General features: G+C 42.3%; 1 protein-coding gene across 4 annotated transcripts in view; it reads left to right on the top strand.

The window, feature by feature from the left end:
• The window catches only part of RNF144B (ring finger protein 144B), a 174,353-nt gene that overhangs the window by 100,950 nt on the left and 46,662 nt on the right, over positions 1 to 26,741 (top strand). For all 4 annotated transcript variants that reach the window (XM_032425016.1, XM_032425019.1, XM_032425018.1 and 1 more), the window contains one exon: positions 7,536 to 7,737. In XM_032425016.1, the coding sequence (XP_032280907.1) occupies positions 7,573 to 7,737 (165 nt within the window). In that variant the 5' untranslated portion in view covers positions 7,536 to 7,572. The remainder of the gene's footprint in view (positions 1 to 7,535; positions 7,738 to 26,741) is intronic.

The raw sequence follows: 26,741 nt of genomic DNA on the forward strand, positions 1-26,741 counted from the left end.
GGGAGGCAGGGGAACCATTGATTAAAAAATGGGGTTGGGCAGGGCACAGTGGAGTCGAGGAGGGAGTTACCATGATGAATGTGAAATTACAATGCCAAAAATATCATTGAGCTCTTATTCTCATGTTCATTCCTACCTTCTTTGATAAGTTTTTATTGTTGGAAAAGCCGGGAATTTCTCCTCCTGGGCCTTTCCCTATAGTGGCAATGAGAACATGGAAAGAAGGCAAGAAAAAAGAAATGTACGTTTTAGAAGGATCAGCATTTTGCACATGTTAAAATTTGCCATCCCAGATGCCTGTACTCTGTAGGACTTAGAGAATTAGCTTTTCACAATGTCATCCACTTCGTTGGCCATTATGTCCACAAATCTTTCCATATATTTCTCCTATATATTTTGTAGGAAAAAAAATAGAAAAATTAGATCTTATCATTCTCACCATAAAAAAAATTGTAAGTGTCTGAGGTGGTGGATGTGTTAACTAACCTTATCATGGTAATCATTTTGAAACATGTATAGACAGATATGAATATACCCACACATATGTATGATCATTACATTGTATCCCTTAAACTTACACAACGTTGTATATCAATTATATCTCAATAAAGCTGGAAGAAAATTAGATCTTATTAATAGCTGTACCAGACTTTATACATAACCTAATTTCAAATAGCAAAGAGACTGTTTAGAAACAATACTTGCTAATGTTTAAGAAGCTCCTCCTAGGAGATTATGCTAAGTGAAATAAGTCAAGCAGAGAAAGTCAATTTTCATATGGTTTCACTTATTTGTGGAACATAAGGAATAGCATGGAGGACATTAGGAGAAGGAAGGGAAAAATGAAGGGGGGGAAATCGGAGGGAGAGACAAACCATGAGAGACTATGGACTCTGAGAAACAAACTGAGGGTTTTAGAGGGGAGGGGGGTAGGGGGATGGGTTAGCCCGGTGATGGGTATTAAGGAGGGCACGTACTGCATGGAGCATTGGGTGTTATATGAAAACAATGAATCGTGGATCACTACATCAAAAACTAATGATGTATGGTGACTAACATAACATAATAAAATTAAAAACAAAACAAAACAAAACAAACAAACAAACAAAAAAAGAAGCTCCTCCTAATGGAGTGTCTGTCCTTTTTACCTGCGTGATAGTTAATAGGGATATATTTGCACGTCAGTTCCATTTTTAGAAGATAGCAGTTTCCATGTTACACATTTATAGTCTTATTTCCATCCTGCTAACTGTTGAGATGAAGATGTTAAAGCTAAGGAATTACAGACCAAAGTATTTTTTCATTTCCTGGTTTCCTCTGAATGAGGCCAAGAAGCAGGGGGGAAGAATACCGAGATCCCCTTTCCTAGCACATGAGGCACAATGGTAAACAGTCGTCTTCAACAATACTGCGAACTCACAAGGCCCGAGGAGGTGAATATTTACTTCCATCACATCTAAGAATTAAGTATTTCTTAGATTTGTTTATACTAGAGAATAGTGTCTAATCTATTTTTTGCAAATAATGATAAAGCGTCCTTTATGTGATGCCAGGCATCTACTCATTGGCCTTGAGAATTATTCTTTTAAAAAACAATTAAAGAGATACAAAATATTTCTGTTTTTCTGATATTACTGGATTTGTATTGGTTCCTCTAGACCTTGAATGACCAGAGTGGGTCAAAGATGCAAGCAGAGAGGAGAACCACAGCACTGGCCACTATGGAGGTCTACCATAAGTCCTTGCCTCACCAAACACTAATACCCACTGTTCTGGCTGCTGTACCAGCCAGCTGGTCTACCTTCCATTCCAGACTGTATTTAGGGTAGAACTACAGCAAATGGCTATTGGCTGATGATGGCCAGCACTTCTAGACTCAGTCAGTACTATTTGAGTCATTAATAGCTTCTGTTAAGGACATGAACTAGCAGCGAAATAAATAATTGTATTGGGCAGAAGTGCCAAGGTCAACACGATACTAATTTTCAGATTTTGCTGAGTAGAATCTGGTTGCCTGACGTCCTTCTCAGTTGGTATTGGGAGAGCTTTCCTAACAAGGCAGGATGGAATCTCTGGATTGCTGTATCTTTCTACTCTGTTAGAGTATTGGCTTCCTGAGAAAATCTCTCCATTATAAAGGCAACACTTCAGCTTTACCTTCCCCAGCACCTACCCTTCTTGAAAACCTTTCCCTTTGTTAGCCCTCCCTGAGTCATGCATTCATATCTTTTATTCCAGCTACCTCACAGGAATGACTGTGTCCTACGTGGGCAAGTAAACATTTTGAGAGTATTCATGTGTCTCTTCTGTTTTATGCCTTGTTCTTGAGTAAATCTTAGACTTTCATAGCATAGTTTAGAATTAAGGCCTCAGCACAGATCAACTGGATTTTTACATAAATATTCTGTTACATCGGTAATATCCAGTTGATTCATTTTGTCCACTTTCTCCTTCCCTTGGTCTCCTTAATTGTGCTTTATCCATTTATCTAAATTTTACAGTTTTTGCTGAATGCTGTAAAAATTCCTGGACAACTAGATAAGTATCCTGGTGAAACATTATCCCTTCCAACTGCATTATCTTTTTGTGCAATGAAATAATTGCCGTGATTTTGGGTAGTGAAACAGACGTAAACTGCATTAGTTAAAAATACTTCAAATGTTGGCTCTCCAACCCTCTGCATTTTTGGAGCAGATTGCTTTTTCAGGCTGCCAGCGGAATATGAAAATTCCTTATACATCCTGTGCTTCCAGGATAGTTTGTGAGGTATTCCTTTCCTTGGCAATTCTAACGAAAACACATGAGGGGAAAAGTGACTTTTCTGTTCTTTCCTATCAGATAGTACTAGCTTCTCACATAATGAACACTTTATAGTACGGAGACAGTCAGGGTAGGTAGAACTGCTGGTTCCCCTTTCTTGGTAATTTGGTGCAAAATCAGATGTTTTAGAGGGGCTTTCTTTGCTTGCATGCCCCAACCCATCTGCCCTGTTACATGGCTGCTTATATTTAAGCAAGTGATACTTATGGGTGAAGTCCGCTCTCACTGCCCCTCACCCCCAACCCTGCCCCAACTTTAAAAAGTTCAAACCTAAAGGCAGCTGTCCATTGTTTTTTTTTTTCTCCCCCAATATACCCCTTGTGTGCTCTGCCAAAATTCTTTTCTCATTGGGTTCTTGACACCCAATAAGAGGCTCGGTCACATTTGTAATAATTATAAATGCAGTTATAATTGTTACTATTTTAAAACAAGTGGGGGGGTGGTGTGGTGTGGAACATTCAAGTCCCTTTCTTATTTTAGGTAAAACATGAGGTATGAGGCAGAACAAGTTGGGCAAGCTAGTGAGAAGGAATTACCGGCTCTCTGGACGGGAAGACTTTTCTTGGAACCTGGAGGGGAGTGGGTGTGGATTGTCCATGTACCTGTGAAGATGTAGTCCTGTGAAAGGTTCAGGAGCTGGAGGGGTGTGGTCACCTTCCTCTGGACACCCCCTCTGAGGTTCATGCCATGTGCTCGTGGTTTGGGTGGGCTGGTGAGTTTCTACTATTGGTGGTTCCATGTCAGAGACGGAGGAATCCCAGTAAGACATAAATGGAAGACCGCTAGGACACCTGGGAGCCATTCACCAACATCTTGAGGGAGAGAACTTCAGGATTCTCCTGATGATTGCTTGAAGAACTCTATATGTAATGAATCAATGGGAAAAGGATTTCCTTTTTTTTTTTTTTAAGATTTTATTTATTTGTGAGAGAGCGAGCGAGAGAGAGAGAGAGAGAGCATGAGCAGGAGGAGCGGCAGGCAAAGGGAGAAGCAGACTCCCCGATCCCAGGACCCTGGGATCATGACCTGAGCCAAAGGCAGATGCTTAACTGACTGAGCCACCTAGGTGTCCCCGGGGAAAGGATTTTTTGTTTGATGCTCTTTTTTTTTCTTTATGAAGCACTCCCTGTATGCCATTCATTTTTAAAACATTCATTATTGATTTTGCCCAGAGTGAAAAACCAAGAAGTTGGTTTCCAACTGTCCCTGGCAACGCCACCAGCTTCCATGATGGTGCCTGGGAGGCTGCTGAGGCAGAGGTCCAGGGGACCTGGCCCAGTGCTCCCGGTACTGCTTCCACCAACACTGGGCCACCTTATCTCCTTGCCATGGTGGCAGTTTACTTAAGACTGTGTTTTTGTAGAATTCCATTGCTTGACAAATGTTTGAATGCCATCACTTTAGGGAATTGCTGTTTATGACGCCCGGAAAAATAAATCACTTCTTTTTGAAGAATCATTTTGGATTGCTCACATCTCAAAGAGATGAAATATGTGACCTCCTTCCTCTGTCTCAGTCACAAGCACTGCCTTGTTTGGAATGCTTGGAATTTTTGTCGCTGTGGTTTTAACAAGACAGGTCTCTGCTTTGGAAAAGGCTTTTCTCATAAAAATATTTTTATATATAACATATATTTTAAAAAGTTGTGTATATATATTAAACTACTTTATTGAGGTATGATTGATGGACAAGAAACTGTACATATTTAATGTAGACAACTTGATGAGTGAGAAGATAAATATACGCCTGGGGAACAGCATAATGCCTCTATTTAACAATGCTATATTGTATACTGAAACATTTGCTAAGAGGGTAGATCTTATGTGAAGTGTTCTTACCACAAATACACACACACAAGTAATAATAAATAAAGGGGGCAGGAGGAAACTTTTGGAGGTGATAGATATTTTTATATTTTTATAACTTTGATTTCTAACTCACAAAGTAAGGAGTGAGCACTTAATGTGTATATGGCGAGAGATAAGATTATGTTTCAGATGGTCACGATGAACACAGTTTCTAGTTCTGCCTTCAAAAGACTATTGCTAAGAGATAATCTAAGAAGGAGTCAATTATGTCTTCGTTTCTCAAGTGTTACATGTCTCTTTCTAAAAAATAAGATCGAGGCAACTGGCTGGCTCGGTAGCGCATGCAACTCTTGTTCTTGGGGTCATGAGTTCGAACCTCACATTGGGGGTAGAGATTACATTAAAAAATTAAAAAATAAAAAATAATATAGGTTGAGACTGTCAGAAATAATTGACTTTGTTGAAGAATACCTAGATCTCCTGTTAAATTGGAACAACAGGATTTACCTATTCATAACCGCTTCCTCCAAATGGGCTCTTCGTGTAATTGACATTTGTGGTGTTGGGTGGTTCGGCCTGTGTCATTCCCGTCTTCCCTCCTCAGGAAGCATTTACTGGCCGCATTTCTTCTTCTTCCTCCTTCCTCCTTCCTCCTCCTTCCTCCTTCTTCCTCCTTCCTCCTTCTTTCTTCTTTTTCCCTTCTTCTTCCTTCTTCTTCTTCCTCCTTCCCCCCCTCCTCCTTCTAAAATTGTATTAAGTTTTAACATTTTAATTCCAGTATAGTTAAAATACAGTGTCTTGGAGAAGCAAACAGGTGATAGTTGTCTGTGCATAAACCGGGAAGAGGAGAGAGGCAAAATCACTCATTTTTACTCCTAATTGACCCTAAAGAGAGATTTTTTTTTTTAACTTCAAAACACAGAATTTGATAGGCATGTTGATTTGCTCTTGGATGAGAGCTCATTAATAGTTAATCAAATAAGAACACCATGTCTTGAACCTTATTGGGCCTTTCCCAAGAAATATTATGGAAGCCAATCATTGGTTAGCTTCCTATTCAAATTTATTTTTAATCCAGTCTACTACTACTCAGGGAGTAGGTGAAAAACTTTGAATATTTCAGGTTAGTAGAGTTAGTAACTATTGATTCTTTCTGGTATGACATTAAGATAGTGCAGTTAGATCTCATAGATATTTTTTTCCTTCTATCTAATCCAATTTGTTTTGCCCTCCCTTGATTTTGTACTTTTGTACCTATACGTTGAGATGTAAGCCACTGTGGGGCTATGTAACAAATGCCAAACATGTAATTTCTTTTGCCCAAAAATGGGGACAGAAAGAGTCTGGTTCTGGTAGGGGGAGAGGCTGTTTACAATGATTTCTGTGGCCAAATATATTAGAATTGGCCACAGTCTTTTAAAATAGTAAGAACTTTAGGATTTTGCTTCTCTTTAATTAGGACATGGAATTTCTTGATATGATCCAAACTATAGATTATTTTCACAATTATTTTACCTCTTTTAAAGATCATCTGAATAAAAACAAGTGGAAAGGCTTCAGCTCTACTTTTTATTTTTCATTGTAGAAAAATCCTTTCTATAGTCATGCCATGTTTGGAGATAGATTTCACTCTGTACAGTTTCAGTGACCTTATGGTACTTGTAGTCATGGGCTTTTTGTCTCTTTTTCTCTTTTTTATCACTCTCTCCTTACCCCTTCCTCTCTCTCCCTGTTCCATCCCTCCATGTAATATCCGCTTGTGAGGCAGCTATGACATAATGGACCAGGCACTGGGCTTGGTCTCAGAAGATGGAGGTTTGAATTTTGCTCTGCTATATCCAAGCTCTGAGAACTTTGGCAGATTATTTAACTTCTTAGGACCTCAATTCATCTATAAAATGAAGGAAATAATCCTCATGGTTGCAAAAGTTGAAATGAAATGACGTATGTGAAGGAACACAATTAACACTGATGCCCTGTTGAAAAAAAAATTATTGGTATAAAATATACATAACATTAAAACTTACCCTTTCAATCATTTTAAGTGTGTAATTTGGTGGCCTGAAGCACACTCACAGTCTTGTGCACCCAGCACACTATCCATTTGCAGAACTTTGTCATCATTCCAAACAGAAAGTCTGTACCCATGAAATGGTAACTCTGTTTCCCCCATCCCAGCCGCACCTTTCTACTTTCTTTCTCTATGAATTCGACTTGCTAGGTACCTCACATTGATGGAATCACACAATATTTGCCCTTTTGGGTCTGGCTTATTTCACTTAGCATAACGTCTTCAAGATTCATCCATACTGTAGCGTGTGTCAGAGTCTCATTCCCTTTTAAGGCTGAATACTAATCCATTGGATGTTTATATCACATTTTGTTTATCCATTCATCTCTTGATGGGCATTTGGATAGTTTCCACCTCTTGGCTGTTGTGAACAATGGTGCTAGGATCCTGGGTGTGCAAGTATGTGTTTGCATCCCGGTTTCAGTTCTCTTGGGTGTACACCGAGAAGTAGAATTGTTGGATCATATGGTAATTCCTTGTTTAATTTTTTTGAGTGACATCCTATTTTCAAGTGTCTCTCTCTCTCTCTCTTTTTTAAATCTGTTGGATTGTAGCGATGCAACTCCTAAATGGTGTGTTTGTTCCCTGTGGTCTTTTCATTCCTGTAATTTACACGAGAGGAGGCAGGATGGTGAGGTTGTAAATGTCAGGACGCCAGGAGCACCTTGCCAAGGTGCCAAGCTCTGGAGCCCACAGTTCTCAGAAAGGCCTTTGCTGTGTGCCTAGACAGCGTGGAAGGTGAAGGTTTGCCCTGGTGGGGCCCAAATGTGTTGAATGAATATAATATTCAGCTGTATGAATGACTATAATATTTTCTGCTTTGGACCTTCCCGTAGGGATTGAGGAGACCTGAAGAACGCCGAGGACAGGCTGATGGGCTCAGGTGGCGGGTTCCAGTATCTCACCATGAGCACTGAAAATCCGACGGCAGGAGACTTGGCTCCAGCTCCCCTTGTCACTTGCAAGCTCTGCCTATGCGAACAGTCCCTGGACAAGATGACCACACTCCAGGAATGCCGCTGTCTCTTCTGCACAGCTGTGAGTTTTCCTTGACGCCCTCATCGTGAGCGTGAGAAAATACAGATGGGGGGGAGCACTGTGAAAGGACAGGACCGGCTTCCGTGGCTTTCTGAGAAGCCAGGGTTTGCGACAACAGCCTTCTGTTTTGGAGAGTGCTTCCACCTTTGGATCTGTCTCCAAGTAGTATCTTGAGTGGTAAATCTGGTATTTACTGGTTTTGAGGCAAAGGATAATGTATGTGTGAAATTTAATTATTGGTTAAATAAGCAGAATCTGTTCTTCAAGGACTAGGCAAGGAACAAAATAGAAATATTTCTAACATGTCTTAGTTAACTACCATCTGTAAGGCATTTTGAATGATGGAGAAAGCAGGTAGCAATTTATTGAATTTTCTTGCATAGACTTGCTCATCTTCTACAAAGCACATGAGATCTAACTCTTTGACTTTGTCATATCTTCTTTTTTTTTTTTTTTCTATTTTCCCAATATGCCGGATGGTACTTATTTGTCATAAACAAGAGAAGCCTGTAGATCTCTAGGGGTGGGCTTGTCTCTTTTATTCTGACACTTGATATCAATGTCTGTGACCCTGATCACACGGATCCCTGAAGGTTGGTTGGTTAAGGTGTGAAGATAGGAAACAGGCTGATAGATTCAAAGTGGCTGCTAGAAGCATGAACCCAGGTGGTCTTATTCAAATTTTCATTTATTCAAACATCTTTTGAGCTCCTACCATGTACCAGGGACTCTGTTGGATGTTGGGAATATAGCAGTGAATGAGATGCTTCCCACAGGGAAGATGGACACATTGAAGGAGCCATTCAAGTTTAGTGAAATCAGGGGAAGCTCGATGTACCAAAGGAACTCTCACCCACGTGGGGGTGGGAGGGACATCCTGGTGGCAGTGATCTCTGAGCTGAGGCTTTAAATAAGAGTTGCAAACGGATGCTCGTGGACCGCGTCTGGGCTCAACACATTTTTGTTTGGATCCCCAGTTGGGGTATTTCATGAGAAAATGAAAAAGTGGTAAGATAGAGCTACTCTGGGCCTATATTGATAGGTCCAGAAATAGATGATCTTAAAATTTATTTATTTAAGATTTCTTTTTATTTATTTTAAAGAGAGAAAGCGAACAAGCACGCAGGTGGGGAGAGGGTCAGAGGGAGAGAACCCCAAGCAGACTCCACGCCCAGCACAGAGCCCGACACAGGGCTCAATGCCACGACCCATGACAGCATGCCCTGAGCTGAAACCAAGAGTCAGATGCTCAACCGACTGAGCCACCCAGGCGTCCCTCCTCTGTTTATATTACCTGCCTCTCTCCTGTTTGTATTTGCATCAACTATACTTTTAAACTGAAGATGGATTAAGACTCATGCAGGATGCCTGCTGGGATCTCAGCATGGCAGAGGCCTGATGCCTGAGTTACAATATTTAACATTTATCTTTGCTTTGGTGGGCCTTATATGGGCAGACTGTTAATATTTATTATACAAAAAGTATAATAATCACCAGACAAAGGTGGGTTTAATGCCCTGACTTGAGAAGGAAATTGAATTGTTCAGTTACAGTGACCAGTGCTTACATCAAGGGGAGCAAGGAGAAAGGAATCGTTAAGGAAGTAGAATCATTTATCAAGAGGTATGTTTACTAAGCATACTTTAAAAAAAAACCAAACAGATAACAAGTTAAGGTGAAATAAATTTTGCTCCATCTCTTTCCACTTAGTTAATTTAATCAACACGACATGTTCTCAAGCTTGTGTATATCAATTAAAAAATTTTTTTGGATTAAGGATTAGGGTAAGGAAAAGCCTTGGGATGATTTTTAGGTAAAAGGAAAGTGACTAAGATCCTTCCCTCAGGTTTCCAATTCTGAGATCCAAAGATGACAGCGAGTAGTATTGTTTATCCATTTGATCATTTGGTCCCCACTGAGCCGTACCATGCCCCAGGAACTGTTCTAGGCACTGGGGTTTAGCAGTTTAAGAAACAAAACCCAGCAGAGATCCTTGCTCTTAGGAGATTGCATTCGATCAAAGGCAGTTGCATAATAAACAACAAACATAATAAATGGGCGAGTTATACAGGGTTGGGTAATAGGGCTTTGGGAAGAAGCAGAGCAGGGCTAGGGAGGTGGAGCTCAGGTCGGAGATGTTGCATTTCTCGGGTGTCAGGCCAAGGCCTCGCTGACATCTGTGCTGTTCATCCTCTTCTCGTCAGCCTGTGTTGCTTAAGGAAGTGACCTTGTCACCCAGGGGTGGCTTCAGTTTCCTTTGGTTTTGCTTTGCTGCCGAGGGCCGTGCCTCCGAAGGGATTATTTCTCTGACTTTCTCACCTATGTTTCGGATCCTTGCCTAATCCTTGAAACAAATGAGTCAGAAGCAACGCTTGGTTAAAGGCAGGATGGAAATTTTTGTCTCGGGGTGACTGATGTTGAAAAAGCAGGATCTGGAATTGAGTTTTTGCAACGAGACTAAGCAGTTCAGGATACCAGTTTGTGCACCGGCGTCTCTCACACACACACAGACAGACGCAGACGTGGTATCTGATCCTGTCACAAGCATTGTTGCAAGAGCTCTTAGTTCCCAGTTAAAAACACCACAACGGCTTCTCAGTTCTCCTTTGGCAATTTGAGGGTAGGCGTTAGGACAATTAGATTATTCTGTCATCTGCGATCATAGTTCCTCATTGTTGGGGAGGGAGTGCTCCAAACCAGAACGTCAGATGGCTTGGTATTTTTGATATCCCTCCAAGTCTGGAACTTTTTGTGCCTATAAACATTAACCTTCCCTGGCTTCCTGATACCCCATTCCCTGTGATCTACCAAAACAGTAAGCTGCATGTACTGGATTACATTAGTGTCTGTAAATTTGCAGTTGGCATCAGACTCACCTGAAATACTACTCTAACTTTTCATTGTTTAGACCTTTTATTTCTTCTTTTAAAAAGCTATTAAAGGATGTGTCTGATCCCCCAGATTTTATTTTGCACTTAAATATTAGGTATTAAATATTGATATTAAAGATACCAAGTGTGTTTTGTGTTTTCAAGGCTGAAAATAAATTTGTGACTTTGTTTTTTGAAGATTTTATATATTTATTTGAGAGAGAGAGAGACGGAGACAGCATGAGCAGAGGGGAGGGGCAGAGGTAGAGGGAGAAACAGACTCCCCACTGAGCAGGGAGCCCGACTCAGGGGCTTGATCCCAGGACCGTGAGATCATGCCCTGAGCCAAAGGCAGACAATTAACCGACTAAGCCACCCAGGGGCCCCTTGTGACATTTTTTAATAGGGCATATACTACTAATTTCCAGCTTTAAATATGATTGGATGACATCTCCTAATTATTGGCTGGGAAAGACATCTTTTGCATTCTGTGTCTTTAAAATAGTTTTGCTGAGATAGTTCTCCCTCCCCTCCTCTTTAGGAGGGTGACCAAATGGAATGGTCCTCCTGCTGGATCCAGTATACTTTCATAGATTTATTATTTTTTTTTTAAAGATTTTATTTATTTATTTGACAGAGACACAGCGAGAGAGGGAACACAAGCAGGGTGAGTGGGAGAGGGAGAAGCAGGCTCCCCACTGAGCAGGGAGCCCTATGTGGGGCTCGATCCCAGGACCCTGGGATCATGACCTGAGCCGAAGGCAGACGCTTAATGACCGAGCCACCCAGGTGCCCCTACTTTCATAGATTTAATAAAGCTTTTTATACCTTTTATCCTTGTCCTGTTTTCCCTAAGAAGTATCCCTGACCAGGTTGCAGTGAGCTTAAATTCTTTGTTTCCAAGATCCGTGTGCCCTGGGGAAGCAGTATGGAGAGATGTGGAGTGTCTGACTTGACCATTGGATGTGAGCCAGCTCATTCCTTATCTTTCGGGAGATCTGGCCTTTAAATAGGTGCCCCCAACCCACATGTGTTCTATGGACCTCCAGCTCTGTGAAACAGAGTGATCCTTGAGTAGAGTGTTCCATGGTCAGATTAGCTCAGAAACTGGTATGTTCTCTCTTTCTCTTCTTAGAAGGGACATAATGCACTCGAGAGGCTCTGTGAAATCTTGTGGTTAAAAGAAAAGCAAGGGGGGGCGCCTGGGTGGCTCAGATGGTTAAGCGTCTGCCTTCGGCTCAGGTCATGATCCCAGGGTCCTGGGATCGAGTCCCGCATCGGGCTCCCTGCTAGGCGGGGAGCCTGCTTCTCCCTCTGCCTCTGCCTCTCTCTCTCTCTCTCTCTCTGACTCTCATGAATAAATAAATAAAACATTAAAAAAAAAAAAAAAAGAAAAGCAAGGGGACCCTGTTTAACTTCTCCTGAGGAGGCATTTCCATTTGACCATGCCACCCTTTTAGTTGAATACCCATTAACTTCCCCACAATTTGTGCACTGGAAAATGCTGCTTTAGATCATTTACGTGTAGGTAATTCTTGATTTAAGTGACATCCAGAGAACAGAATGCGATGGATGTTGCTTCAGATACTCCATCAGTAAAGCTAGTTTCTTGTTAAAGGAAACTTGGTGTGTTCTGCTTCTGAGGGTGGTTTCTGTTAGACTGTTTGCTCGGCTTTAATATACAGAAGGAAGTGTAGTATGAAGCAAGGAAGTCTACAGGACAGAAATGGGTACAGCTCTCATTAGCATGACTGAACTCATAGATCATGAGGTGCATTATGGAGCCAAAGAAGTTGATATTTTGGGGTTATGGAGACAGGTGTTGCGAAATTACTTGTTCTTGCCCTTGAAGGGTAAGTATCTCAGGGATGTTAGTCTGCTAACTAATGGTATGCAAAATCTCTCTCTCCTCCCTTCTCTCTCTTTCTCCCTTTCTCCTGTGGATTTAAATAACCCAAACATGAAAATTCAAAATTTCCTTTTCTGGCATTTGCACCATACTCTTTCAGATAACACCACACCATTATAATTCAAGTGGAAGAAAAAAAAATTCACAAAAGTCAGTTATCAAAGGAGGGAAAATTTGTAGGTTTGCTCCCTGGTGAGCAATTTTTGCCTCTCTGATTTATTTTGGAAGGTATTTCTGTCCGCCACGAATTAAAGAATAATGGAAACAGTTGTTGCTTGTTTTCATAACCTAGATAATTTCACCTGAAAAGAGTCGGTATGTTGGGCATGGCCTATTTACCTTTCACATTACAGACAGGATGTGCTGAGCAAAAAGAAAATAACGTCCAGCCATATTCTTGCCTTTTTTCCATTACATTTTGTTGGCTCTAAGTAGTTAGAACTCCTTTTACTATTCATTTCTGTGAGCCAAATGGATTTTCCAATGTTTAAAAAAGTGAGAGGAAATATAAAACTTTTTAGACCAAGCCCTTCTTTTCCTTGGGGCCTGTTGAGTGACCTTTAAGAAAAGCCCACATACGGCCTGGGAGACGTTTACAGTTTGGAAAGAGTTGCAGTGCGTGCGTGCGCTGGTGCACGTGTGTGTGTGTGTGTGTGTGTGTGTGTGTGTTTGCGTTACTTGTGCTCATGTGTGTGCCCACACGGGGTGGTAACTTTCAAAGGAAGCTGAGAACCTGCAGTGGTTCTTTCCTGGATTCTAATCTACGGTATCTACGGTAGGATTTCGGAAGGAATGCTGTCTTTCTACTACCACCTCCATGTTCCCTTTCCAGTGGTGGTGAACCACGCAGATTTGGAGGGAGGGAGACCCCTGAGGCTCAGGGGCAGGCTTCGCCATCCATGAGTGTGACTTTGGGCCAGATCCTTGGCTTCTCTGAACCTTAATGTCCTCCCCTGGAGGGTGGAGGGAGGTAGGGGAGGATCGTGGCGATCTGAGAGCGTTGTGGGAGGCATCAGGTGGGAACCCCAGTGCAGACCCTAGCGCAGTGCCAAGTCTCTGGTAAGTTGGCATTGTTACTCCTTTCTTTCCTAAGTTCCGTCAGTATGCTGAGCTGTTCTGTGTTTCATAACTGCTTTAGAGAAAGGAAGTCCTGTAAAGACTTGACTGTCTTCCTCATTAGCCTTTTATAAAAAGATGGTTATATAGGTGATTTCAGCCTTACTACTATTCTGTGACACCCACAGACTCGCAGTTAGGATAAAGAGAGGTTTCTCTGTTGGATTTGTCCAAAGATTGGCTGATGGCTGGGTGCTTCAACCGAAGAGGTAGAAGTAGGACTTAGAGGAAAAGCAATGTAACTTTAAAAGTGAACAGAAGAGGGTATTTACCCAAAGAGTATGAAAACACTAATTTGAAAGGATATGGACCCTATGTTTATTGAGGCGTTACTTACAATAGCCAAACTATGGAAGCAGTCCAAGTGTCCACTGATAGATGAATGGATAAAGAAGATGTGATGCACACACACACACACACACACACACACACACACACACACTGGAATATCACTCAGCCTTCAAAAAGAATGAAATCTGGCCATTTACAACAACATGGATGGAGCTAGAGAGTATTATCCTAAGTGAAATAAGTCAGTCAGAGAAAGACAAATACCATATGATTTCACTCATATGTGGAATTTAAGAAACAAAACAAATGTGAATAAAGGAAAAAAAGAGACAAACCAAAAAAACGAGATCTTTAACTCTAGAGAACAAACTAGAGGGGTGGTGGGTGGGGGATGGGTGAAATAAAGGGCATTAAGGAGGGTGCTTATCACGATGAGCACTGAGTCATATATGGAGCTTTTGAATCTCTATATTGTATACCTGAAACTAATGTAACACTGTACATGAACTATACCAAAATTAAAATAAAAATGATAAAAATAAATAAAGCCTTAAAAAAATCATAACCGTGAATAGATCAGCACATTTCTGATGCATGTAAGAGATCAGATGGAAATGTCTCAAGCTATCATTTATTTAAAAGCTACTTCTCCCCAATAAGCATATAGTAATAGAGTAACTTGTTGGCTTGATATGTATAGTCTAACGTCATTTTAAGTTTTTTTTCATTGGGAATTCTCTGGAACTGCAAGAAATCATGAGGCATCATAGGCCAGCAAGGTCACAAAAATTTTCTGTCCCCTCCTCTGGTCATGACCTGCCTTTCCTGAAGCTTTCAAATTCTCCAGTTCTCCGCATTCCCCTGTCTTCTAGTACTATGAAATGGACAGAAGTCAACGTGGCCAGTTTAAAGCCCTTTCTTATTCTGTTGGGTTTCTGGTACTAAAATATATGTATGGTGTGTAAGGTTCATCTTATGGGTAAAGTGAATTTATCTTTGTCAGGGTTTCAGTGGCTTTATCTGTCACTGTTCGTTTGTAAATGACTTCAGTATTCTCACTGCTCAAACTCGAGAGTTCCGATGATCGTGCTGTGATGACTTTGTATTTACCAGGGAAGTCACGGATTTGAAATGCAAATTTTGGTGCTATATTTTCCCACCACCGAGGGAGCTGCTGCGGGACAGATAGCATCTGAGAAGTGGGAGCAAATTGTAACAGCATGAGAAACGGAGTAGGGATGACTCAAGGAGGAGTTGGCTCTCTAGACCCATGATCTCATCCATGCTTTAGTGCTCACCACTCACTTATTCAAGGCAAGTGGTAAAAGGTAGCAAGAGGAAAGGGCAGCAAAAGGAAGCCACATTCTGTGGGCTTGAGTGACTCTGTTGTAGCTCCTCTTTCTGGATGTTGGTCTGGTTCGGTGTCTACGAGACTGTGTCTCAAATCTGGTTGCTTAGGCTTCATTTCTTCCACATATACAAAAATACTTATTGTGCTATGTATAGTTCTGAGGGTCAAGATCTAGTGGTGGACAGGGAGTCAAGGCCCGGTTTTCAGACAGCTCACATTGTAGTGCAAAGCACAGGTACTGATGGAAGTCAGATGATGATAGAGGCTCTGACTTAAAACAGAGCAGGGTGAGGGGGACGGCGAGTGCTGTAGGGGAGGCGGCTGGATGGTCAGGGAAGCCTCGCTGATAAGGGATTACTTGGGCAGAGACCTGGAGGATGTGGGAAACAAGCTGTGTAGGTATCTGGCCAAAGAGAGTTTTTGGCAGAGGGGAGCAGTGTGAAGGTCCGAAACTGGGATTGTGTTTGGTGTTTAGGTACAGCAAGCAGGGGTAGGGGCAGAAGGAGAGGGAGAAGCAGACTCCCCACTGAGCAGAGAGCCTGATGTGGGGCTCGATCCCAGGACCCTGGGATCATGACCTGAGTCGAAGGCAGATGCTTAACTGACTGAGCCACCCCGGTGCCTGATTTAACCATGTTTTAAATGGATCACTGTGTTAATAAGGGTTATCCAGAGAAGCAAATCTATTAGAGATAGATATACATATCTCCAGTATGAGATATAGATGCATGTGTCTATATATAAAGAGATTTATTATAAGGAACTCGCTCATGCAATTATGGAGGTGAAATCTCATGATCTCCTGCCTACAAGCTGGAGACTAGCCTCAGGAGAACCACCGGTTTAAGTTCCAGTCTGAGGGCCGGAGAAGACCAATGTCTTAGCTCATGCAGTCAGGCAGAGAGAATGAATTCTCCCTTCCTCTGCCTTGTGGGTCTGTTCAGTCTCATCGGGTGAGGCCCACCCATGTGGGGAGGCAGTCTGCTTTCCTACGTCTACCAATTTAAATACCTGTCTCATCTGGAAACACCCTCATAGATCCACCTAGAAATAATGTTGCACCCAGATATCTGGGCATCCTGTGGCCTGGTCAGGTTGACACATAAAATTAACCATCATAGTCACCCTGACTGCTGCATAGAGCATTAACTATAGGGGCAAGGACGAAGGCAGGGAGACTAGTGAGAAGACAATACAATAATCCAGACCAGAGGTGATAGTGGCTTGGACCAGCGGATGGTAGCCACTCATGTGTTTGGGTAGTCTAAGGCTTCATTTTCTTTTATAGAATATAGGGATAATAATAAATCATCTAAGGTTATAGAGAAGATTGCAATAGATAATCTGGGTAAAGCATTTAGTCTAGTGCCTGGAATGCAGCTAGCATGTACATAGGTCTCTACTAATTTTAGTGTGATCCTTGAGATTTTGCTTGAAAACCTCCAGGAGTGGGACATACTATGACACTGCCTATTCAATTACAGAATATTAATTCTTTTTTTTTTTTTAAGATTTATTTATTCATTTGAGAGAGCGCACGGGAGCAGAGGGTGGGGCAGAGGGAGAGAGAGAGAGAGACAGTCTCCAACAGACTCCCACTGAGCAGGGAGCCCGACTTGGGCTCAATCCTAGGACCCTGAGATCATGACCTGAGCTGAGCCGAAATCAAGAGGAGGATAACCGACTGAGCCGCCCAGGCACCTCTACAGAATTTAAAATTCTAAGCTGTGTTTTCTTCTATGTCCATTTGAAACCTATTTCCATATAAATTCTACCTATTAGTCCTGGTCTGCTCTCCAGAACAAAACTGGTTGAAATTTAATTTTTATTCTACTCACTTAGCTCTATATTATTTAAATGAGACTTACCTTACTGTTAGGACAAGATTATTCATTAAAATTTTTCCCACAGTGCTCCATCCATTGTGGGGATATTAATAAATAGAACTTCATTCCCCACCCCTCCACCCCTTTTGTTGACACAAGCTTTTGGAACGAGCTTTATTTGCACAACATTCTTGACTTTGATCATGGGTTGAACAAGTACTTCGGGCGTTTCTATATTCTCTTTGGAAAGCATATGGTATCAGGGAAGGGGGGCGGTACTGGAATATGGAACAAGATTTAATTTCTCACAAAGAAGGTTATAAAAAGATGGTACGTTGGCAATCTGTGTTGGCGTGTTGTGGAGACTCTTTTTTTTTCCACAGCATACCTTGCCAAAGTTTAATTTTTCATACCACATATTAGAATATGATAGTCTGGCCAAACATGCAAACCATGACCAGAGAGCCAGCAAAAGTGGGAGTGGAGTGAGAGAATTTTCCCTTACAGCCACTGAGTCACCAAAGCTTTTCTGTTTATTCTTTTGTAGTTGTATCTTTATTCCAATTTCCTGTAAGTCTATTCTCATCTTTTTTTTTTTTTTAAGATTTTATTTATTTGAGAGAGAGAGAGCGCACACGCACAAGCAGGGGAGAGGCAGAGGGAGAAGCAGACGCCCTGCTGAGCAGGGAGCTCAATGTGGGACTCGATCCTGGGACTCCGGGATCATGACCTGAGCTGAATGCAGACGCTTAACCGACTGAGCCACCCAGGTGCCCCAGCCTGTTCTCATCTTTTTTTTTTTTTTTTAATTAATTTATTTGACAGAGCAAATGAGCACAAGCAGGGAGAGCAGCAGAGGGAGAGGGAGAAGTAGGCTCCCTGCTGAGTGGGGAGCCTGACATGGGGCTCGATCCCAGGACCCTAAAATCATGACCTGAGCCAAAGGCAGACGCTTAACCGACTGAGCCACCCAGGCGCCCGTCTGTTCTCATCTTAATCCTGATTCTACTTTTCCATTTGCTATGGCCACGTACCGGCCACGGCACTGTGTGGATAGGCGTAACCAGTCTGGTTCTCCTGTGGGAAGCAGACCCTCTGATGAGGGAAGTACAGTGTGCTGTGGGAGCATAAGGGAAGCCACCTAAACTAGGCTTGGGGAGGTCAGGGAAAGTTTCCTGAGCGGCTGAGACCAAGAGAAGACTCGGAGGTTGCTTGATGGCAGTGTTGGTGAGGCTGTGGACAGGAAGAGCTCCCCAGGGAGGACAGGCAGCCCCAGGTGAAGGCACAGAGCCAAGGAAGGGTGGCATACCGAGAAACTGAACTGAGAGACGTTCCTGGAACATATTGTGGGAGGTGTGAGGGTGCTTGAGCATGAGGTTGGAGAGGGAGGATGTCCAGAGGGTCTTGTAGACCTTGTTAAAGAGCATTATGGAGCCACCGAAAGGATTTGTTTGGGAGTAGGGTAGGGAGAATGGCTCTGGCACAGAGTGGAGAATGGTCTGGAAGGGAGCAAACGAGGGGGGCTGATGAGAATGTGGAGAACACTCCCCTCATCCACATATGCTGTGTTTATTATGGCAGACTGCAATTTTGAGGTCTGGAGTATGAGAAGTATTTTCGTGTCCTGATTTCTCCTTCCTATGCATTTGGATACTAACGTCCGATTTCTTAAAATGTTGCTGTCAAAATGCCACTCCTGTCATTCTTTCACGCGCTCCTGCTTGAATCCTGTTCCTTAGGGCTGACGCTGAGGTCCTGTTGCACAGTGTCCAGATCACCTTCTGCTGCCTCTTATGGGACATGTCTCACACTTCCATGTCTTTCCTTCTTTCTAGAATCTTCCTCTTTTCTTCCTTTAACACACCACTGGCTCAGTTCCTGATGAAGTCTCATTGCCTGGTCAGGGCAATTGCAAGTCAGCAAATACTTTGACAAGCAGAATACTCGACTGGGGGGATTTACTGGTGAAAAATTCAAGCATGGTTCTTACCCTGGTGGCATTGGCTACCATAGCTCTGAAAGCATTTAGCATTAAAATTGAATCAAATGGATTTCATACAAATATCTGTATTGTGGGGGCACCTGGGTGGCTCAGTTGGTTAAGCGTTTGCCTTCGGCTCAGGTCATGATCTCAGGGTCCTGGGATTGAGCCCTGCATCAGGCTCCCTGCTCCGCGGGGAGTCTGCTTCTCCTTCTCCCTCTGCCTCTCCCGTCTTCATGCTCCGTCTCTCAAATAAATAGATCTTAAAAAAAAAAAACAAAAACCACCAAGTATCTGTATTGCCTTCCATTCCAGCACTCTGACCTCGATCCATGTGATCCTTGACTTGAAGTTCACTTGGGGCAGAAGCCCAGGAAGAAAGGCGTCACTGATGATAGCAGCAACCATTCATCCACCTGATTCAGCATGAGGCACTGTTCGAAGTGCTTTAACTCATTCCGTCCATCAAGGGATGACCCACATCGGTCATTAAAACATATCCCTACTTTAAGGATCATGAAGTAGATACACGGTAGTTCCTCATTTACTTGCCTCACCGGTGTTGGGGTTTGTAAGCTCACGTTTTGAGGCCCACGCAGCGCTCTATCCCAAGCCAGTCGTTCACACGATTGCCAGCTGCCTGGAGTACTCGGGTCAGGTGGCAGCGAGGGCGCCCGAGCCAGGGAGCTACTGCAGTTAAGGCCACTGCTTCAGCAGAGTTTGCAGTCATTTCATGGTGGACTGTGCAGGGTTTTAGTTCCTCTGTGTATCTCTTTGTAGAAACGGGAAGTCAGCAGGCAAATGAAGGCCCCAAGGGACGAGGCAGAAGGAAAGGGCACAGGGCTGATTGCTCTCCTCTCTTCCGCTGTGAACCCAGAAGGGCTTTGGGTCCCAGACTTTGATTTCAGCCAAAATGAGAAAGTATGGGTCACCAATTTCATGTACGAGGATGGGGGTGGAGAATGTAATCAGAAATAGCGTGAAACCTTAGTTGCTTATTTTCTTCCTTCTTACCCCATTTTTCCTTGCTGTCTCCTTTTTAAAGACTAGTTTTTACTCTTAATAGTAACCCAGTAATATGTGCCGGGTTTTTATTTATTTTTTTTTAGGGAGAGAGAGAGAGCAGCGGAGGGGCAGAGGGAGAGGGAGAGAGGATCCTAATCAGGCTCCATGCCTGGTGCGGAGCCTGACGCGGGGCTCGATCTCACGATCCTGCCATCATGACCTGAGCAGAAATCAAGTCAGACACTTAACCGACTGAGCCACCCAGGTGCCCTCATGCTCGTTTTAAAACAAAACAAAAACAAGGGCGCCTGGGTGGCTCAGTTGGTTAAGTGACTGCCTTCGGCTCAGGTCATGATCCTGGAGTCCCGGGATCGAGTCCCACATCGGGCTCCCTGCTCGGCGGGGATTCTGCTTCTCCCTCTGACCCTCTCATGCTCTATCTCATTCTCTCTCTCAAATAAATAAATAAAATCTTTAAAACAAAAACAAAAACAAAAACAAAAGCTTCCAGGGTATCGACTATATGATCAGTTTGCCTTCCAGACTCCTTCTCTGTGTGCAAATATGTGAACACGGGGATGGTTATATATTCATACACATCATTTCATAGAGAAATGGGATCTTTATAGATATTTTTCTTTAACTTGAGTTTTACAAATTTAACTTAGTGTATTGTGGACACGCTTCTATGTAAGAGTACATAGACCCACCTTCCTTTTTAAGTGTTTGCTATTATAAATGAAAAATTTTTGTACTTGTATAAATGTGAAACTGTATCTATTTAGGAAAAATTTCTAGCAGTGGAATTGCCTAATAAAAAGGTATGTGCAGGGCGCCTGGGTGGCTCAGTTGGTTAAGCGACTGCCTTCGGCTCAGGTCATGATCCTGGAGTCCCGGGATTGAGTCCCGCATCGGGCTCCCTGCTCAGCGGGGAGTCTGCTTCTCCCTCTGACCCTCCTCCCTCTCATGCTCTCTGTCTCTCATTCTCACTCAAATAAATAAATAAATAAATCTTAAAAAAAAAATAAATAAATAAAAATAAAAAGGTATGTGCATTCTAAATTGATATGTCGCCAGATTGCCCCCCCCCCAAACTGTTGTGCCAACAGCCCCCACCAAATGTGTAGGAAAACCCCCTTCTTTGACACTCTGGATATTTTCAAATTTTTTACCTTCTCTAATCTGAGATGTGAAAAGAACATAGGTCATTGTTTAATCAGTGTTTCCTCTTTTCAGGAGGAAGCAAATTGTAGCAAAACAAGCTCTTCTCATGAGTCTATCTCTAAAAAATACACAGTATGTCCAGTGCTAGTACAGTTTCAGCTGATTTTATACCCTGGTATCCATAGTACCGTCAAGTTGGAAAAATGGGTCCTATCAAGAAAAGTGTATTGTATTTTGGAGACATGAATGAATGAGAACATAATGCTTATAATGTTGGCCTGATGTTGGTGAAAGATACATTATCACACAATAAGTTTATGTTCCCTGATAAGATGTTACTATGTAGGAAAAGGAACTTATAAAAATGTAGACAAGTTGAAGCCAAAGAGGTTGCAAACTAGAAAATTCAGTGAACTCTAAAGCTCCACTTTCTGACTATTTAAGTGCATCAAGGATTAGTTATGTGGTGGATTTCAGATAGACGTGGCACCTCTTGGGATCAGGCTAGACCCAGTCAATGCTCATTTCCATAGAAATACATAAGCTCTGTGTTAACCAAAAGCCTCCGTGGTTTTGAAGCATTTCCCACCCCCAGTAGGGATGTCCTTTTGGTTTGACTCTTTTGGTAAGTGTTTGTGAGTTATTAGCCACATGACTGTAGGGTGGAGGGTTTTTATTCTGTGTCTTTGACCCTCAGTTTATTCATCTATTAAAAAAAAATCAAGGAAGGACAAGAGAGGCCTTTAAGTACCTGCCATGTAATATGTAAAATGCAAGAGTACTATTTTTTCCCCTGTTTACTCTTACCCTCCAGTTTACACATTAAGAAACCAGGCAGGGGTGCCTGGATGGCGCAGTTGGTTAAGCGTTCCACTCTTGGTTTTGGCTCAGGTCATGATCTCAGGGTCGTGGGACTGAGCCCAGTGTTGGGCTCCATGCTGCTTAAGATTCTCTCGCTCCCTTTCCCTCTGCCTCACCCTCCCCGCCCCAGCTCTCATGCTCTCTCTCTCTCTCAAAAAAAAAAAAAAAGAAAAGAAAGAAAAAGAAACCAGTGCAGAATTAAGTTACTTGCCCAAGATCCATAGTCTTAATTCCTGAATCATAGGGTTGTTTGGATGATAAGAGCAATGTTTGTAAAAATTCATAATATACTGCCCAGGACATAGTATGTGCTCCCTTAATTTTATTTGTTAACATGCACAATGGATGAGCCCCATGATTAGGTTTTACGATTCTACCTGTAGTTTTAAAGTTTGACAAGGGCCTATATAATGCAAAACTGACAACTGGTTGGGGCGCCTGGGTGGCTCAGTTGGTTAGGCGACTGCCTTCGGCTCAGGTCATGATCCTGGAGTCCTGGGATCGAGTCCCGCATCGGGCTCCCTGCTCAGCGGGGAGTCTGCTTCTCCCTCTGACACTACTGCCTCTCATGCTCTATCTCATTCTCTCTCTCAAATAAACAAATAAAATCTAAAAAAAAAACAAAACTGACAACTGGTTTTCATGTACATAAAAGTTTAGTTAGTACAAAGAAGATGTAAAGTGCAATTGATTAAAAAAAAAATCCAATAAGTTTTCTAGAGCCCAGAATGTATAGAATCTGAACACACTTGTGGCCAGAGCCCCAGACCGAAGGGATTGAGCGGTGTGCTGTGAACTTTCAACTATGTGACTTCAGGCACATTATTTGAGGACACCCCAAGGGCTGAGAGATTTAAGGCATCTGGTTTGCACACTTGGAAGCTCCCAGCAAACTTAGTATAGATTCAGATATTGAAACTAAAGTGAGTGTTCGGGGCCCGACCTCCAGGTTCAAAGACTGATGTTCTTCCACACCCAACGCACACCACATTTGTGGGAGTTACTGGTATTCACAAGAGGACTTGTTTCCAAGTGATTCCTGTGTGCTGAGCGTAATGAATGGATAGGGGACTCCAAAGCACAGAGATCTTTCCTTACCACAATGGGGGAGAAAATTATAGCTGTAAAATCTGCTTTTCCTAGGTAGGGTGTTTATACAAATTGTTTTCATATGGAATGATGTCTAGTCTTTGAAGAACTTTAAAGTTTATGGTGTTGAGAACTTTCCGAAGGAAAAAAAGTAGTGTTTTCAACTTGTAAAGATCTCAGTATTTTCTCATGCTTGAGTGTGAAATGAGGATGATAATACCAGTCTCCGAGTTGCTGTGAAGAGTAGATGACAGAATATTGAGACACGCATCACACCTACCATTGGAGTTTGGCAGATATTCTCCTCCCAATTGACCACCTTTCCCCTGCCTCTCATGTAAGGAATTTTAGTTATAGGCCAGTGGTTCTGCAAGTGTCGTCCTCCAAGCAGCCGCTGTGAACTTGTTAGAATTACAAGTTCTGGAGCCCCACCTACTAAATCAGAAACGCTGGGGGTGGAGCTCAATGATCTGAGTCCTCCAGGGTGAAGCACATATGAATTGCTCAGTATCTTGTCCTTTCAAATACATAGGTTCCCTCTGTCTCTTTTGTGAGCACTGACATACATTTCTGAAACATCATATGGCTTTGACTTAAGATCTTTGCCTTAATAGTCTAATTTGCTAGAATATGGCGCTAACTCAAAATATTTGGGAGCGCCTGGGTGGCTCTTGGTTTCGGCTCAGGTCGTGATCCCAGGGTCCTGAGATCGAGCCCTGAGTCTGGCTCTGTGCTCAGTGAGGAGTCTGCTTGAAGACTCTCTCTCTCTGCCCCTCCCCCAACACACACACACACACACACACACACACTCTCTCTCTCTCTCTCTCTCTCTCTCTCTCAATAAATAAAACTTAAAGAAAAATTTGGAAAGTGGCCATTCAAGGAGAGTAACTAGGTTAGATTTTAACAAGACAGTCAAGAGCAGTCTTGGATATGCAAGCCTATGGATTTTTTAAGAGAAAGAAAAGGAAGACTGACTCAAATGAGGGCAGTTAAAGTGAAAGTAAGCACCACCTACAAAACCTCCTGATTGCTAGAAATTTGCTTTTTAGGAATGGCGGAAACATTCCTGTTTTTGCAGAATAAAGTCTTGGGGGAAAATTATGAGATGAGGGATAGTTGCAAGTTTGTTACCATCTCTATTATAAGTAGAAAGATATTCTGATTTTGCTGTGGAGTTGTTGAATAAAATCAGTTAAATTAATTTTGAATATTACAAGATAGCTCACATTCAACCTAGTCACTGTTAATCCAGCTTTTTCAGCGTTCACGTTTCTTAAATCTAATAAATTCTCTTTTGTAAACATAGCCAAGGAAGAAGTTTGCTTAAGGCTTAGGTCTTATTTTTTTTTTTTTTAAAGATTTTATTTATTTATTTGAGAGAGAGAGAGAGAGAGCCCGAGCTGGGGGAGGGGCAGAGGGAGAAGCAAACTCCCCACTGAGCAGGGAGCATTAATGTGGATGCAGCGAGGCTCGATCCCAGGACCCTGGGATCATGACCTGAGCTGAAGGCAGATGCTTAACCGACTGAGCCACCCACATACCCCAAGCTTAAGGCTTATGTCCATGTTAAACTGAAAGTAAGTCTTTTCTAACCAATAGTCTATGTAGAGAAAAAATATCCTCTTGAAGAAACTAACAGCATCACTGTTGTTTAACCCCTGGGTCATTGATGTGACCTATTTTGCATGCTGGCTTTATGTAGGTTATATCCTATAGAAAAAAAAATGTAATTGATGATGAGTTAGCTTGTCTCATTTGTACAATGTAAATATTCTTGAAAAACTTCAAAAATTTAGATAATCATTAATGTTGCTGTCATTAGTTTTCATTAATAAGATTTTATTTCACTATAATTTATTCAAACTGGTTTAAATACAATACAGATATTGGGGTTTTATATAAAATATAACATAGGTGATTCTTGCTTTAAGGAACATTAAAATCTGAGATTTGGTGAATGATGCAAGCTTTTTTTCTTTTTAGCTTAAAAATTTGTTCAACGGTTTGTTACGGAACTGTTCAAACATAGAACAGAGGTGAAAGAATTTTAACAATGAATATCTATATTCCTCCCACCTCTTAGATTCCAACATTAAATTTTTACTGTACTTGCCTTATCATGCATCTATCGTTTGTATGGATAAAACGGATGGACACTCACTGTGCATTCTCTAGTAGAATGAAGGTACTATGTTCTTCCCTGTGTTTACCTGGATTCGTTGAATGGATATATTTTATGCAGGTAACTTGCATAGCCCTACATCATGGCTGAAGGGGTTTCTTAACCCTTTGTTAATTTGGGATTTGTTTCCTTCTGTATTGCTGAGACCTTCTGTGCATTCTGGGAGAGTCAGAAAGGCTGCCCGAGAGTTCAAATAGGGACCCTTTAGGTGCACAGGAGGAGGATGAAGAAAGTGATAAATGAGTTCAGCGGAATCTCCCGATGTTTAATCTGGGCTGTACTTATTCTCACTGCCTGTCCTGGGCCTGTTGGCTAGGGCCTTGGGGCCAGCTGAGGGCTGGCAGTTCTGAGGTCTAGTGTTTCTCTGGAGGAAATGGAAGGATGTAAACTTGGCAAGCCTTCTTATTTTCTTTCTCCTGGAACCATCAGTTGCTTTTCTGGGTATACTGTGTTGTAAGCACCTGGCACACAAGGATCTCTTTGGAACCAGCTTGAGAACTGGGGCCCCCTCTGTTAAGAAAGGCAACCCTGCTGGGATAAAAGAGAGAGCCTCTGAAAGGTCATATGGGAGAGTTCTTGAATTACTCGTGTTGAAAGCATATCCTTCCCAGGCTCATGCCTGCTCCCTGCTCTGACTGAGCTTCCAGTCTAGCAGGATTGATTCACTTCGTTGTGAGGACTGGATCTGTCTTCAGCATTTCCAGTGGGTTTCTCTACAGAGCTATTTCCATCACTGAGTTTCTTAATTTAGGTGTTTCATGATCACTTGAGATAAAGATAGAAGTGTTTGATCGCTCTTGCTTGGTGGGAACTGGAGGTACTTTCGATTGGGGGCCAGATTTAATCTCCCATACTGAATGACTGTTCTCAAGCGTACAAGGTGGATCTTAGTACCCTTTTCCAAAAACAGCAGCAGCACTATTTTAGGTTAAGTATTTAAAGGATCTCAATCAGAGCTTTAACTTTAACACTTTAAGCCTTCTTAGGCTTCCTTTACGGTTTCTTCTGGAACTAGCTAAATGCATGCATTCTCTATGGAGATGTTGGTTATAAAGGAGTCCTTTCTTCCTATGGAGATCATACTTCTGAATATTACTAAATAACTTAAAGGCAGTGACGATGAACGGATCTTCCTTGATTAGACTCGAGGGCATGGATTGTACTGAACTAGCGGTTCTTGGACTTGGTTGTGTATTCCAGTCACAGAGTTTAAAAACACTGAGGCCAGCTTAACAGGACTGCAGAATGCAAGATCAATATACAAAAATTGATTGTGGGGGCGCCTGGGTGGCTCAGATGGTTAAGCGTCTGCCTTCGGCTCAGGTCATGATCCCAGGGTCCTGGGATCGAGTCCCG

Source organism: Phoca vitulina, unplaced genomic scaffold, assembly GCF_004348235.1.
Source record: "Phoca vitulina isolate PV1807 unplaced genomic scaffold, GSC_HSeal_1.0 scaffold31, whole genome shotgun sequence".
Lineage (NCBI taxonomy): Eukaryota > Metazoa > Chordata > Mammalia > Carnivora > Phocidae > Phoca > Phoca vitulina.